The following is an 18190-nucleotide window of genomic DNA, read 5'->3' on the forward strand; positions in this document are numbered from 1 at the left end:
TCCAGGATGATAATAAGAATATACACCAATCATTAGTTTGAACTTTCTTGATTAGATAATAATAATAATAATAATTACTCCCATTTCATTGGACAAATAACTAACTCAACTTGATGTTGACTTCTGCCAATGAACTTTGTATGTTTCCACCCAACCGTTTCTGTTTTTTTTCAAAATAATAACACGGCATATTGATTATTCTTCTAGAAATTAGTACTCATTTTTGTTTAATGTTTGATTAAACAAATTAAATGAGAAATCAAATCATACTCCACACATAAAAATCAAATCATATACTCTTCTTGTCGTACTTTTATGTTTCACATTTATTTAATTTGACATTGTTCTTTTTTCATGTAAACGAGTGTATGAGTTATTCTTGTTCTGAGAATTAAATATTAATAAATTAATAAAAGTATAACATAATTAAAGTAATTTTTGTCCTTTATTGAGTAGATATGTAAGGATGAACTTGTCCATAAATTTGATATAAAAGGAAAGTTAAACATACAAAAAAATAACTTAAGAAAAGAAAGTGAAAAAATTAACTGTGGAAGTTACGGTGCAAACAAGTTAAAAAATAGAATGTAGAATATATTTGTCTTAATAAATAGATTTTCACACCATTCAACTTGATCTAACATCAGGTCTAATCTTAATTGGAGCAACAACTGCTTGTTTTAACCCCGTAATAAAGTAATTATGCTTTCCAATGGATTCATAACTACTAATGCTTTTTAATGCGAAATTAATACATATTAGCAAAATTAACAATAACTCTTGATCAGCTTTAAACTACTATTATTAATCAGCTATTAATTGATGACTTAATCAGTTAGAAGGTTAATTCTTAAAAAATATATAACTATTGTAAGATAAGATCTATTGAGCTCTTAATCTCTAAAGATATTTTCGTTCAAGTAACATTTTTAAATTGTATCAACTTATAACCTAGATATTAACATTAAAAGAATATAAAAAGAACAAAAAAAATAAAATAAAATAATATAATATAACAGATTAGCAATTTATTTATTGTATCATGTTCAATGAATAAACTTGAATTTAAAATTTATATAAAAAATATAAGAAAAATTACCTAGAATAATCTAATTTTTTACTGATTTTCTAAAATAATCCAAATTTTTTATTAATCATGAATAATATCTACTATAAGGTCGGGTGCTTACAAAGAATACACCAGGATAACCTCTTACCTACACGACAAGCCATTTTGCATTAAAAAATTAAAAATTAAAATCAAAATAAAAAAATTGAAAAATTTTTTAAAAAAATTTAAAGCAAAAATCGAGTAAGTTTATTTTTTGATTTTAACTTTTAATTTTTAATATTTTTAATTTTTTATTTTATTTTTCTTTTCTAGTGGCAAGCTGTAAAAATCGATCACCATTTGATAATAATGTTCTTGGGCATGTGACCCTAAAATTTGAATTATTCATGATTATTCAAAAGTTGAGATTATTGTAAGAAAATTAATAAAGGTTGGAATATTCTAGGTTAATTTTTTGAATTTAAATTCGCAAACGAACAACTCGTTTTGTTTGAGACTATCTCATTATGAGAGAGACCCATATAATTAGTCATTACTCTTATTGATCACATTTTAATTGTAACTGATTAATTTAATACACTATAATGTATGTGGACCAGTGCAATAGAAATAGATTCGCAATAAAACAGTATCATTTACGAATTTGTGATGAAAAAAAATAGGGTGAGGAAGATAAATGGTGTCTTAATGTAGATGGGCCAATTAAACCGTTAAGGATAGTAATCAATTAAAAAGGGACCACATTAAATAAATCATTAAAAGCTAAGGACTATCAAATTGGAATGGTCCTAAAATGTTTGTGGGCATATACTCCATGTGTACGTACATAATAAGGAGAGGGGAAGGCTGGATTGAGGAGGTATGAATGCCTATGATCATAAACTTGTGGATCATATTGCCCTTTTGCCTTGGACCACCCACCTAGTTGTTCTTCAATCAATCTATGCTCCTAATTTTTGAATAATAATCCCAAAATTTATTATTTTTTTTCTTATTTTTTAATATGTTTTTTGAGTGATTAACAATTAATCATGTAAGGTGCCAAACATCTTGCTAAATACGGCATTTTAATTATTGATGCGACTTGTAGACTATTTTAATATTTTGTCATATATTAAAAAACGATAATTTTAAGCTTTACTTGAAAAAGAAAGTTAGAATTTTTTTTTATAAGTCTACAACTTCAAAGTTTTATGAATTATATAATAATTTATATCACATTATCATAATATTTTTCAAACATGAAATATTAATGAGTTTCGCCCATTATTAAGTGATTTTCACACATCCATTTTAAAACATTACTTATAATATAAATTGAACTTGAATTGAGATCTTATATCTCAAAGGTGAAATTCTCGTACATAGTGCTATGTTCCAACCAATGGTAACACGTCCTAGTAGTGTAAACGTTTTGTCACTATATATTTGGTTGAGATGTGACCAAAAGAAACTAGAAGTTGCAAATAACAATCCAATCATCTAACTATTTAAACTAAAGTATTATGTATCCTAAAAAAGCTAAGAAAATTTTAGCATGCGTTTTCGTAAAAGTTGTTTTATTAAGTTTTTCCTTAAACTTTTGGTTCTTTCGGGCTACTATCATAGACAAACGAAAAGCTCCAAATGACAATCCAGTTGCTCAAAATAAAGCCCAATGTGTTTCTAAAAAGTTGAGTTAATTTTCAGCACGATTCAATGTTGAAACTTCGACATATAATATTTTTGTGAAGCTTGTCTAACCAAATGCTCTTAAATTTTAAATTTTGCTCAACTGTAAACACATTTAAATAGAAACTTCAAATGATAATTAAACCGTTCAAAATAAGATCGTGTCCTTAATAAGTAACCTAAATATCTGTACAATCCAACAGTTTAAACTCCAATACATAATTTTTAGAATGCCATCTACAAAATTCTTTGAAACTTTCCAAACATGACTTTCTTGTTCTATCGCTAATATAAACATATAACTCATCATATTGTCATACCGTCCCAGTCATGAAAGATATGATCAGAGTCTAAAGAGGGACTGAAGATGACATACGATACCTTTATCACAAGTGATGAGTGCGTTGCTACCATAAAGACCCTCAGTCAAGAAAGACATGCAATAAAAACACATCCTATATATATAAAATAATCATAGAAGCACTAAATATGATCATACTAAGAATAATTACTGACGGTCTAAAACATAAATTCTTTATCTTTAACTAGTTTTATCCATAATCAATCAAGTGACTCAAATTAAATTATCGCCAATGATATCTAATTAAATTAGTTTAATTAGTTTGATTTAATTTTGAATTTAGGTTAGAGAAGGTGCAAGAATTAAAATCATGACTCGTTTGTACCTCAACGCTCTCGACTCTCAAGTACATAACATGATACAAGGACAGGAAAAGGTAACGACATTATAGCTCCCTAGGTAGATTCATGGGCCTTGTCTTTGGGAGCGTAATTACTGTCTCCTTTTCATTCATTTAACATTATTTTTTATTTTTATCTATTTTACTTATTTTGTACTCTTTTTAATTCATTATTAATATTTTATTTGTTTTATACACTTTATCCAATACACTTATTTAATCCTTAATATTTCTAATTGTGCATAACTAAAAATTGTAAAAAGTTAATATAAATAATCTTTGCATTGAGACGAATCAAACAAGATCCCACTTAACAATATTTTATTTTATAGATTAATAATAAAATAAAAATTAAAAGTAAGAGATGAATAGTGTCAAAAAAAGCAAATGAGACATTAGTAATGAATTGAAGAGAATATTATTTTTATAATTGGACAATAATTTATCATTTTATTTTAATTTCATTGACACATTTTAACATTATTTTAATTTTATTTATTAAACTTATTTTATCTCTTTACTTATAATTACATATTTACTTTTCTTGAAAAACACATCATTTATTGTTGCTACTAATTTAAAAAGATGAAATAATATTGCTTTTTACCATTGTGCGATTCCATCATTCCATGTGACTCAACTCTCAAGAGACCTATCTCGTACAAAGAATATGAGTAGATTCATGCTTTTTTCCACGAATTTGGATTCTCTCCATTACTTAAAAACTTAAAATATAATAGAAAGTTCATTATTCAATTTAATGGTTATAATTGCTTAATGAAATTTGAATAGGAAGAATTTTAATATTTTATTTTTTATTCTAAAATAGATATCAAAATTCTAATATTAGTTATTAAAAAAGTAATAGAGAGAATTGTAATACTTTTTCCACCATATTAGTCATTTCATGTTACCATACAGTATCCATCTTATTATGTGTTGAATCTCAATCCCATATACTCATAATCTATCTGTTTTTAAGAAATAATAGTCTCAAGTAAAAATTGAAAAAAAAAATCTAATTATGTACATTGTATTTTAGGTTCAAAATAATTTGGACAATTTTATTATAGAAGTAAACTTAACATATGAAAGTCAATTACATCTTTGTTTCGTTGTTTTATGTCATAAAATTCATGATTAATTTATCACCATTATATTCATACAATCATAAGAATTAAATATGTTAAAAAAGTTGAAATTACGTCATTTTAAAAAAAAAAAGATGAAATTACTTATTGATAAATGTTATTAACGAATCAACCTTTATTCATTTAGTTAATTTCTTATACATAGCTCTTACGAGTTATGATCATGATATTATTTTACTATACATAGTTACTTAAGTGTTATATTTTTGAATTACTATGAAATAAAAATTATATCTTAAAGAAAAGGGATAAACAATTAAGGGTTTATTTGTTATCGTTTTTTGTTCTCAATTTTATTTTGTTAAAAAAATATAAAACCATAAAATAGGAAACTTGAAAGACTTGTTTTTTACATTTTTGTTCTCAGTCTCCAAAATTATCTGTTTCCCATAAATTTGATTAACATTTTATTTATCATAAAACATTTATCATATGTCTTTGAAAAAAAAAAACCAAAAAAAAGATAAATACAGTAATTTCCATTGGGCTCTAAGATTAAATTAAATAGATTAAATTTAAATAATAAATTAGAATAGATTTAAGCTTGATTTGTCAAAAGGGACCCCCAAATCTTGATATCTTTTCCCCACCTATTATTTGTATGATCTTCTTTTCTCCCAAATCCCCATCATTGTTGAAGTATTATTAGCATAAAACAGCTACTCAAATTTGGAGCAAAAGATATGAGTTGAGAAGAAAACAATGATATTTCTGTTGTAATATTTTGCAACAGTTGCTTTTTAGGTATAAATTATTATTTAATTTTAATTTGTACTTTTTTTAATCTATTGGTTAAAATATAATTAATAGTATTTTATTTAATTTGTCTCAATGCAAGATTAATTACTATTAATTTTTTATATGATTTTTTTATCACGTACATCAAAAATATTCTAGAGAATCTTATCTATAAAAATTAATAATAGTATTTTTTTTATATGCAAGATTAAACAATGATTTTTTTTTATATAAAAATTAACAAATTTTATTTATTATTAATAATTTTAAATATTCTAGAGAATCTTATCTTGAAGTTGGAAAACAATTAATATTTTATATAATTATTTTTACTTTCCAAAAAGAATAAATACTAAAGTAATAAAGTATACTTAAATTTTGATGTTTCCAAAGCAAAAAATATGTTAAATTAAATTAATAAAATACAAGATTCTACTCCCTCCGTCCTTTTTTGATCTTCCACTTTGGGTTTTTAACACATATTAAGAAAGATAGAATCATTGAATTGTAGTGGGTATTATTTTAATTAAATAGTAGTGTGAAGTAATGATTGTATTGGAAGTGTGAGGTTGTAGTGGGTATTATTTTAATTAAATAGTAGTGTGAAGTAATGATTGTATTGAAAGTATGAGAGAGAAAATAATTATAAATAAAAGAAAAGTGGTACATTAAAAGAAAGGGGGTTTTAAGGGGTAAAAGTAGGATAAAAACTTTCTAAAAATAAAAAGTATTCTAAAGTGGAAGAACTTTTGAAACTACCCCTTATAGTAATGTGGAAGATAAAAAAAGAACGGAGGGAGTATCTTATATACAGTCCATATCATTTCCATAAAATATAGCAAAATTCAAGAATAGAAGAAGTACAATGAATTTAGCCTTTTCAACATGTTCGACCACATGTGGCCCCGAAGATTAGGGGGCCTCAATATTAAATTAAGTAGTATATATTTAGTTTTCGAAGATACAAAATTGTTAAAAAAAATATCGTAATTTTTAAAATTACATAGACATTAAAAAAATTTATCAATTTTTGCTCTGTCCCTAAAATTAAAAAAATATTTTAATAATTAATTGTCACTTTAATTTTGCTATATTTTTTAAAATAGACAATATATAAGTCTTCAATAAGGTGAACTTCTTAATTCCAAATATATTAGATGTCTCATATCATATGAAGTAGAGTATTAACACGGTATATTAAGTCATATATAATTATGTATGCATGTATATTAAAAAATGGCCAACTATATCAATAATGTCAAGGACCCACATGCCTTAAATAGAATCCCTCACAACTAAGAGGAAGAACTCTTAACTGTTAACCCCTCAAATGCCAATGTCGTTGACTTCTTTGTGAAGAATATTATTAAAAAAATTCCTCATGGTAATCATCTAATTAATTTCGAAATTTTCATATAATAAATAAAGTTTCACATAGATTTGCTACAATACATTGATTTTTCTCATTTAATGAGTTGTTTAATTGGTGGGTTTTTTATCTGCTAATCTACAATATTTATTAAATAACAAAATAATGTTGAAGATGTTGGAGAGAAAAAAATAACGCTTTGAAAATCTAATATGAAAATACTAATGTTTAGTTGGTAGATGATCACTCATTAAACGAGAAAACTCATTGTCATTTTCAAATCAATACAAAAAAATTAATTGTTTCCGCATTTAGTGGCATTAATAAATGTCACTGATTCATATTTTTAGTGCAATAATTTTTAATTTGTATTTTAAGTTCTACAATAAAGTGATTTAGTGACACTTTATTTGGCCACATATATAATTATTACTATAGTTTATAGTGACATTTATGGAAAAATATCACTAGATCCAATGTCGCAAAAATTTTTAATATGATTTTTTTTATTATGCTGTTAAATGATCTAATAAATGTCACTAAATCCACTACATACACCATTAGAAATTTAAAATAGTGGCATTTAAATTAAATGTCACTAAATATATCCTACTAAAAATAAATTATGTTGTAGTGAATAAAGTAATTATACAAACTAATTTGAAACTAGAAGGTTACTATAAAGATAAAAAAACATTTTCTATCATGCAAAAATTTCAAAACTAGAGGAATTCTGTATATAAGAAATTTTTGTACTTTTATATCCTACTTAATTTGCCTTATTTTTTATTTTAATTTGTCTCAATGAATTTGATGCCTCATTTCTATATGTAAATATAACTCCATCACTTTTACTCTCTATATTTTCTCTCTTATTTTAAATACTCTACTATTATAACCTAATAAACCTAATTTTTTTAATTTTTATACTAAAAATTAATAGGGCTAAATGGCTGGAACAAAAAGAGTGACGTTTTGGTTAACTAAAACCAAAGAAAGATGCAAAAGGAATGTATGTTGTTAGTGTTGTTCTAATCACACCACACGCTTATTCCGTCGGAATTATCCCCCTACCTTCCACGCATGCATGTATATCAATTATCATAAATATCCCAAACCAAACTTTTCATTATTATTATGTAATATATATCTTGTCATAAATCATAATCTCAAACTACATAATATATCCTAACTAACGTATATTGATATGTGGTTCCACGCAAATGTATATAAGTAATATGTATATTTTTCCTTGGTTGTCAATGAAGCCACAATTGTCAATAAATTGTTAGGAATTAGGCATTTTCACATGGGTCATGAACTTAATTGGTCTAATAATAATTACAAAACATTCTTCATTTGGTATTTATGGTACTTAATTAAGAGTTGGCAATTTGGACTTCAAATCTAGCTTGTAAACAATGCACATCATGTATCTCAAAGCCTTCTTATTCATCTTGGTTATGAGACGGTCTCACTGTAAGATGTTAGTCCAATAATATAAATTATTGGTATATGAACTTTTTGAGGTCATCTCACCGATAAACGGTCTCTCACAAAAGTTTCTAGTTCATACATGGGCTAAATAACCTAATAATTAGATTATATTAAGAATTAAGGAGAAAAATAATAATAGCGAATATTGTATGTATCACTTATACTCTTAAATGCTCTGGAGTACAAATCGAATTAGAGAGCTACATATTTATAGGGAAAATATGCACTATCAACTATTGTTCATTACTATTACAAAGTTCTATTTGTGATAACATATTTAGCACATCAAGGAAAGGCATTTACTTTGCCTTCTAGCAAATCAGATTATAGTATATTTGCATTGTGTATTCTCGTCAATAAAGTTTTTTTACGTGGTAGATTGAGAGGAGGGGAGGCTAAGGAAGAAAAAAGCTAAGGAAGAAAATAACGAAAATTAAACTTGTATTTTAATAGGAATTAGGAAAATTATTTTTTAAGGGAACAAGACTCACCCCAAATGGTTACTGTTTTTATACATATAACATAGGTATTTTGGGCTCTTTATAAAATGGATCTAGCGATATGTGTCATTCTTAATTATTTTAAGATCGTCTTTCTAAACAAGAGTAGCGGCTAGATGTAAGTACTCCATGTTTTCTTGGCAAGTGCCTCTTGATGGTTCACTTTGTTCCTGGACGACACTTTAAAGGTCCTTTATCCTTCAGCCAGTCTCCTGAAAGACCGTCTTTTAGGCCCTGTCCACTAAAATTTAATGCCTACTTTTATTCTACATTTTCCCTTTATGGACTGACTCAATAAAAAAATAGTTTCTCAAAGAGACCGTCTCTTACAAAAATTTATATTTATCCGTAGCAAGTTTTTGAATACTCCCTTCGTCCTTATTCATTTAGCATCACTTAAAATTTTTAAGTGAAGGCTTTAGAGGCAGGGGTTTCCAAGGAGAAGTTTTTAACCTATCACCATTTTCATGTAGGATTACCTTTTGGTGTACTCTTAGATTACTTTTGGTGTTCTTGCTCTCTTGCTTCTCCTGTTTCTTTTATTATTAGTTTTTGTTTTCTTTATTTTGTAGTTGGTTCTACTTATTATTTTATTTACAGGCATTTAATTTATCTTTCCCGTGTAGTTACATTTCTTTATCTTTCTCGAGCTGGGGGAATCCTTTGGCCGTGCTCTCCTTTATGGGTATGAGTTATCGCTGTCCTTCTCTCCCCAGACTATGTCCACAGTTTTCTATGAGTAAGATACACTGGGTAAGATGATGATGATAACGACGACCATTTTCATGTAAGATAACATAGAACTGTGGATTGATGGGATTGGATTGGATATTAAAGAAGGTATATCCACTAAAAGAGAGATTGAAGAGGAGAAAGGGATTGGGCAGGAGGGTAGGGAGGAGAAGCTGAAGAGAAAAAGATATCATGAACTAAGGCTGACAGGGACAAGAAAGAAGAGGCAGGAGTCATTGAGAAACTTTGAATTGTCTATGGTTATTGTTCATCTATATTTTTCACAATGAGAAAGCAAACAAACATTATTTTTTATTAGAATGGTAGATCAAGGGAAAATAAAAGACTAGATAATAAGTAATATTTATTCTCCAACTGAAACAAGACCCTTTTAATTGATACTTGTTCTCAAATTCATCCTTGAACAATTTATGAATTTTGTTCATATTTATCGCTTGATTCATCATTCTACAGGATCAAATATTGATTGATTCCATTATTTTCTCAATTTCCTACTTGATTTGTATTTTTTCTCTTAATATGCATTTTTTCTTCTTTTCAATTCTCGATTTTGTACTTTTCAAACGCATTCTTAATCCTCAATTGCAAAATTGACTAATGAAAATACAATTGTACCTATAAGAATAGATATTGATCCTAGTCAAGATTGTTTAAGTGTCTTTTATCTCCTGAACATACTAGCATTAAGTTAGATTCCACACCTTTTGATGGGTTGTGGTTTTGTAGACTAAAAGAAGGGTATGATAAAAGGCCGAAAAAAATGTGTTTTGTAGATGTTACGTTACCTAAATCATTTTCAAGATACGATCTTTTTTTTCAACAAAAAAGACACAGAGAGATTATTGGGATGCATGAGGTAAATCTAGAGACTATAGCCAAATCAATTTGGAGAAGCATCCAGTAGAGTTTATGCTCATATTGACAAAACTACCAGTACTAAAAATAAGAGGAGATCATAATACTTTTGTAATTATTGCAAAAATGTTGGGACACACAATTGACTGTTGTTTTAAGTTCAAAAAGGCCACATATATGCCATAAGAAAAACGTATGTTGTTGTTTCAACTACTCATTAGAGACTATTTTTTGAAATGACAATAGTAATATGAGTAGTTACATCAACATAGTTCTTTCTTGAGGCATAATTGTAGTCTATAGAGCCTATCTACTTGTTTTATGGAGTATCTATTTCCTATACCTTATTTCACTTAATGATACTCATTACAACTCCCATTACAACTTATCCTCTATGGTCTTTACCCACTCCTAACAATTATCATTGATCTTTCTTTATCCCTAACAACCTCTCCTATTCAAAAAAAAATCTAAAAGAATTCATAAGCTTACATCTTACCTCCAAGATTATGTATACTCTAATACACATTTGTGCAACATTATTACTTTTATTAATCCTACAAACTCTACTCTTTCTTTTTCTTTTCTAACCACATCTATAGAATCCTCCTCTTGCAAACAAGCATTCCTTAGAACCTCTATGGATAAAACAATGAACAAACAACTTGTTTATTCCCTTAACCAAAATAAATCCTAGTCCCTTGTTCCTCTTGCTCCTCAAAGAAGCCTCTTAGCTTTAAATAATTATACTAAAATCAATCTCAAAGTTGATGTTGGTATGGAGATATAGAAAGCCAAGCTAATTGTTTTGAGTTACACAAAACCCTATGGGATTGACTATCTAATTGTCAAACTTACAACTTTAAGATGTCTCATTACTCTAGTATCTAGCAAAGGTTGATCTCTATACATACTCCTTGTCAAAAAACACAATTTTTTAATCAACATGGACGAAACTTTCTTTATTGTCCAGTCTCAATTTTTTTACTTCACAAATAACATGATTCAATTGCTAATATCGCCAAAGAACATAACTAAATATATGAATAGCTTTCAAGAAATGATCAAACCAATCAAAAGAATAACTAACAATCAACTTTAATTAATTAGTATACTCAAAATTGCAAATATTTTATCCAATCTTATAAAATCATCATATCATAAATATCAAAGAGATAAATTCCAATATATATATATATATATATATATATATATATATATATATATATATATATATATATATATATATATATATATATATATATATATATATATATATATATATATATATATATATATCATAAAAATTTGAAGGAAAAAGAAAAAAAAAAACAATACCAAACAAAGTATAATCCTTTCTTTCTAACAAGTCTTTCCTATATCTAAGTACTTAAAAATAGCAAATGTACAAGATGTACAGGTCCCCACAAAATTGAACATTTTTGTTAACTCACTTTTTTTTTCCCCTTTTTTTTTCTTGGCCACTCTCCAAGTATTGCATTCAAATTGTGCTTTTCTTTTTAAATTTTCAATTTTTTTTTGAAAAAAGATGGGTATGACCTTATAATATGATCCAACTCATAAAACTCTTTTCCACCCATCATCCCCCTATATAATCCTTTCTTCTTTTGAAGGTAGATACTTCATTACTAGTACCTAAAGCTTTCCACTTGGTACCACCAAAACTTTCTCTTTATCATCATCGTCGTCATCATCATCAATAACATTAATATCACAGCTAATATTCTCTCGGTCCGAAATCAACTGTCATATTCACATAATATGATTGAATTTCAACCAACAATGTGACGACTAAGTCGGGACAGAGTTAGCAGTACCTAACAAAAAACCCTTAAAAGGATCGAGTCGTTAAGGATGTGATTAGTACGGGCGTTTAGAGTTTGTAACATGTCGTGTATCAGAATTCCAAACGTGTCCAATATCAGCTGCAATCCTCTTAGCATCCATAGATGCACCTAACAACCCACGTTTGGTAAACCCCACAGCATATAAGCCAGATTCTCCTTTCCATCCATTAGGAAATGACCTTCTAGGAAGTCCATCTTCTTGAGAAAACATCTCCCTTTCCTATGAAAAAATTAAAATGGAACACCATACTTTATTTACTTTTTCTTAATTTTTGGACTTTATATTTTAAATTTTATAGAATAAAATAGATTCTTAGGAGCCAAGAAACTTAAAAACAAATACATTAAAAAAAATAGTAGTGGGATAAAGATGATAGATACCTTTAGCCAATATGGTACATTGCTTTTGTATCCAGTTGCTAAGATGATTGCATCAAAATTCTCAATACTTCCATCAACAAATTCTACGGCTTGGTACTTTAAACGATGTATTCCTGGACGTACCTAACCAATAGTAACAAATGTATAAAAAGTTTAGTCACTCAACAAATTTTTTAATAAATATACTGATTAATTAATCTGTCCCTAAAAATTTGCTACATAATAAGTTTTTATTGCGGGTTTTTTTTATAGCAATTATTTTAAAACAAATAAGTATTTATTATGTTATGAATTATAGTGTTAAAGTGCCAACCCATCAATCTACAAAAGTACAAATTGTTCAAACTCACTTGACTCTCCTCCTTATTAGTTCCAAAGGTATGTTCAAACTAATATTGTTATTTGCAGGTGGTTTCGCTCTTAAGAAAACGATGTCATTTATATTTCTCTTTGTATAGGACACTCAACGGATATGATTATTCCGTTACATTCTCTCACCCGATTCTTGTTTTAGAGTGGGAAGAAATATTAGGTTGATGATGATGATGTATACAAAAAAGGTAAAACATGTCTTCAAAACGGAGAGAGTAATTATTAGGGTTTTTTTTTATGTGTGTTCCATTCATTAGAATCTTAACAAGTCATGGTCTCTTAAAATGATCAAGTTAAATTTGGCATAAAGAGTATGGACAATTTTAGGCACAAAATATCCTCTCTAATCACTCCTACCACTAGAGAAACTATTAATAATTAGTACTACTTGATAAAGAAATTATTAAATCTAATTCTCTAAAAGGAAAAAAAAGGTGAAAGAAAAAGAAAGAGGCCTAAATCACACTAAAGGATTTGCTAATGATTTATTAGCTAGCTACTAATGGAAGTGAGAATCATGCCCCACTAATTATTCTATCAAGCAACAAGAGAGACATGCCTTTTGAGGGCAAAAATCTCACTAGGATCTTCCAACTTTGGAGTTCATACAGAATCAACAACTAAATCAAAAGGTTAAAAAGATAGATTGCATCTAAATAAGCTGAAATTACAATAACTTAAAAAATAATGTTAAAACCTTAATCTAAAATATTCTAATCGACTTCATAAACTAATTATCAGTCCAATTCTCTTTGATGATTTAACATCTTACATCCGTATTTTACCTTAAATAAGTGAATTTTTAAAAATTTTTAAAATTAAATGAAGTAAATAAAAGGTAAAGAGAAATAGAAAAAAAAAGTAAATAAATGTGAAATGAAGGTAATAATTAGTGAGACAAGAAGTACTAAAACTATACCTTGATGTCTCCTCTTTTGATCTTGTCAAATGTCCCAACATCTAACACAGGAGTCTTTCCTGTCAAATTTTTGAGTTGAAGAGGACCCATTTTGGGTCGGGCCAAACCTAGTTTTGAAGTATCACCAAATATTAGCCATGCTATTATGAGTAATAGTCTGTCCACTAGGGTTATTGGTAACCACTTGAGCAACCACATGGACAACCCAAATGTTGATCTTCCAAACATTTCCCTTGGAAGGATATGAACCTTCAAACAAACAAAAATATCATACTATTTAGATTACAAACACTTCAAATTCTATAAATTTTTGAAAACGATTGTTATGCATGTGAAGATAGAGATGTTTTGGCTGGTTTGATCAATTGAAAGTATTGGCTCATAAGATAAATCTTTAAGTTAATTGTTATATGGATATTTAGTAGCAATAAGTTGTGTCTGTGTATTTTCTTTGTTGTACTATACTTGTTATATTTGACTTTTTACGTAATCTAATATTTTATTTGTTCATTTATATATTAAACTATTGAACTATACACATCTAAAAATTATAAAAAGTTAATATTATGAAAGTATATCATTAGAGGAATCAAACAAAATATCATTTGACAATATTTTTTATTACGCATTAGCCGCAATGTATAAAATAAGCTTGAACGATTACTAGAGCCAATAACAGTACTATAACATGTATTTCAGAACGAAGGAAATATATAGTAATTTTAGTGTTTAGCTTAAAAATCGTTCACTAAACAATATTTTTTTAGTGTTTAACCAACATAATAGTTAAAGCTGGTTTACACAAGAGAATCCTCAATCTCTTTACTTAATGAGAAATAGTATGTTGAAACTTTTAGGATGATGTAATGATGATGTTGTTGATTTGATTTAGTGATGGATTAGACGGTGAAAAGGTTGCTAGCTAGGGAGCCAAATCTCATTGTACAAGGTGTTTTACAGGCAAAGATTGCATCTTTACAGGAAGACAATACAAAATACTTTTCAAGGAGTCATAACAAATTGGGCCATATTATGATTATTAACAAATGTTTACTTACTATAAAAGATATTCATTCGAATAATTGGGCAAATTTCGGATTAAGTATTTCAAGTCAATTTAAAATAGGTTTTGTATCCATATTAAAATTTTACATAACTGTAAATCTATTTTTGAGTCAATTCAAATTCAGTCACAAGGTCAAGCAAATATCATATCGTTGAATTTGTTTGAACATTTCTATCTACTACCTCAGTTTTTTAAGTTTATTATTGAAGCTGTCTATTATCTCTATTTCTTTGAGTTTTCAACTGAAAATGCATATATAGTACCGCTTTTTTGAGTTTGCTACTAAAACAATATAATACTACTATACTTTTAAATTTGCTAGTAAAAGTGATATTTCCGACATAGTAAGCTGAGTAGTGATGGTTTAGAGCCGATGTTGCGCATGCTTGAGTATCCCAAGAAAGTGAAAAATCCTTCCTACCAAATTGCAAAATAGTACTTGGAACTTGAACTCACTAACTAATTAGACCAATTCAAACCCCATAATAACAACCCCATCAACAAGATTTTATACCTATTTTTTAAGCTTTGCCTAACCTCTATTGCATGCCCATGACTACTTGAAGTGCTTATATTTTTATTATAAAGTTTTCATAAAGCTTCACTTTTCACTATACTATGAACAAAAGAGCACACGCACACACTAATTTCAACTATTGTCACTTAACATATTGGGGAGAGTCAAGTGCTCTAGTTATGATTAAAAATCCATTACCGAAAGATAACAAAATTTGGAAAATAAAAGTAGCCATTACAACAAATCATCTCCTAATGTTCTTTTTTTCATTATTAGCTTAAAATAAATTTAAACTATATCTCAAACGTTTTCAAATTATATGTCAAACTCTAACGAAAAACTCTCGTAATTTTGATCAAAGTGTTACAGCCAAACTAAAACGAAATGAGTGATTGATATAGTTATCCATAAAAATATATATTTTAATATTTTAAAACATCTAGAAAACATCTCAATGATTCAATTATATAAAAGTAAATTAATCAACATATATAGTAAGATGAATTTGTTAAAATTTTGAATTTTCTTCAAATTAAAAATAAGGCCAATTTATAGTCCTTTCTTTTTCATAGTGGAGAGAACTTAAAGATGGGTCTTGTTAAAAGGCTAAACTAACATTAGGCTTTTTGATCATTCAATAGGTGATCCTAATATAGGAAGACACTAAGAACTAAAAAAACACCGCCCCCCCTACTCCTTTATCTTTTTAGCTTATCCCTTTTCTTAGATATCATGCCAAACTCATCATATAAACAAACAAAACACCATCAAAACTTACTTAGACTAATTAATTAATTGTCATTTAGTGGTAATAAAAATTAATTTTAAGGGCCTAAATATAAAGAAACCTTTGAAAATTTCATCACTTTGTTCAATTCTCACCACCAATGAGAATAACATGTTGGACTATATAACATATTTTAAAATCTCAACTATTAACTCAAACTTTTAATTGAATTGGTTTTTTAATATATGGTATCAGAATGATTGTGACAAAATGTCACGAGCTTAAAATTCAACCACCCATTTTCCAAAAACTTATCAGGTAATAATTGTTGAAATTCCCGAAAAACCAAAATATGTTATGAACTCTAATATGACATAAAGTAGATTCTTTCAACCTATATAACCACTTATGCTTATAGAGGATTTTCCGACCTAAACCGATAAATTTAAACTCATAATTAAATTAGTACACAATAGTATATAGAATTACATACCGTATCTCGGACCACAATTGTTGGCATAGCATCATGATGACAAAGATCCAAGCAAACTTCCATCCCAGAATTACCACTTCCAACAACTAACACCTTTTTACCTCTAAATTCTTCACCACTTTTATACAAACTTGTATGTAATATTGATGATCCAAACTCATTCACCCCATCAAACTCCGGCGTAACAACCTCCGCATTTTCTCCGGTAGCCACCACCAACCACCGACAAACATACTCCGTTATATTACTATCCTCCACGCCCGCCGCCTCGCCTTGGTTGTTACTATTATTATTACTATTACATAAAGTTGTACTTGTTCGTACCCTCCAAAACCCTAATGTTTGATCAAACTCAGCATTCTCAACCGTTTGATTAAACACAGGATTGATCTCAAATTTCTTAGCATAATCTTCTAAATAATTAATAAATTGTTTTTTTGTAGGGTACATAGGATAATCTTTAGGAAAAGGCATTAAAGGAAGTTCACAAAATTTCTTAGGAAGATGTAACCTTAAACGATCATATGTTTTACATTGCCATAACGAGGCTATACATCTAGATCTTTCTAGAACTAAACTTGGTACACCTTCTTTCTTTAAACATGCTGCAACGGCTAGCCCGGATGGGCCTGCTCCGACAATTAACGGGCCTGAAATTAGTATGCAACGCGTCGTGTTTGAGTTTTTAGGGTTCAAACGTTGCGGATCATGAACAAGTTTACCTTCTATTTCTCTCAATTTGTTGTGAAAATACTCCATTTTTGCGAAAAACAAAAAGGGAAATTTCCTTTTAAAGGATAAACAAAAATGGGTGTTTTTTTTGTTGTTGGGTTTGTTAATTTGTTAATAATAAACAAAATTTAAGTAGAAACACATGTTTGTGAAAGGGGATTAAGAACAGATTTATTCATGAAAAAAATGGTTAAATTTGCTTAATTTGTGGAGGAAAAGGTTGAGTAATTTGAATCTGAAATATGTATTTTTCTTAACTTGAATGTTGTTTGTCTGTTGTTGTTGAATGAAGAAGGGAAGATGAGATGAGAGCGGCGAAGGGTACGGGGATAAATCAGCATTCAACACTCGGAGAGGGAAAGAGAGAGAGTTTTAATGAAAGAGAGAGTGAGAGGGAGAGATTGTGATATGTCAATTTATATATTCCTTTGGTGCATCTTGGGTTACCAAAATTTATCAATACACCTTTGTGTCTCCGTCATATATTCTTATTAAAATACTAAAATAAAATTTTAATAATAAAAGTAGTGATGTCAAATCTAAAAATATAAATAATTTATTATTAATTGTAATTATAATAAAAAAATCTCATTGATATACTAAAAAAAACTACTGACAGTAAAAGTAGTGATGTCAAATCTAAAAATATAAATAACATGTGTCATTAATTCGAAATAAAAATTAAAAATAACAAATTAGATGTTAAAGGATTGTATTGGGTAAGTCAGTTGTTTATATAAAATTTCTCACGTTCAAATTAAGGGAGAGGTATTTACTTTATTCCTTGATTCTTTATCATTTGAGTTGA

General features: G+C 27.9%; 1 protein-coding gene across 1 annotated transcript; it reads right to left on the reverse strand.

The window, feature by feature from the left end:
- Positions 1-11648: 11648 nt before the first annotated feature.
- Positions 11649-17788, reverse strand: LOC130804615 (indole-3-pyruvate monooxygenase YUCCA6-like). Its single transcript, XM_057669117.1, has 4 exons — positions 16651-17788; positions 13848-14096; positions 12557-12679; positions 11649-12395 (listed from the first exon to the last, which is right to left on the reverse strand). Exons 1-4 carry the CDS (start codon positions 17407-17409, stop codon positions 12189-12191), a joined length of 1338 nt encoding a protein of 445 aa, XP_057525100.1. The 5' UTR covers positions 17410-17788; the 3' UTR covers positions 11649-12188.
- Positions 17789-18190: the final 402 nt, after the last annotated feature.

This window comes from Amaranthus tricolor, chromosome 17 (genome assembly GCF_026212465.1).
Source record: "Amaranthus tricolor cultivar Red isolate AtriRed21 chromosome 17, ASM2621246v1, whole genome shotgun sequence".
NCBI lineage: Eukaryota > Viridiplantae > Streptophyta > Magnoliopsida > Caryophyllales > Amaranthaceae > Amaranthus > Amaranthus tricolor.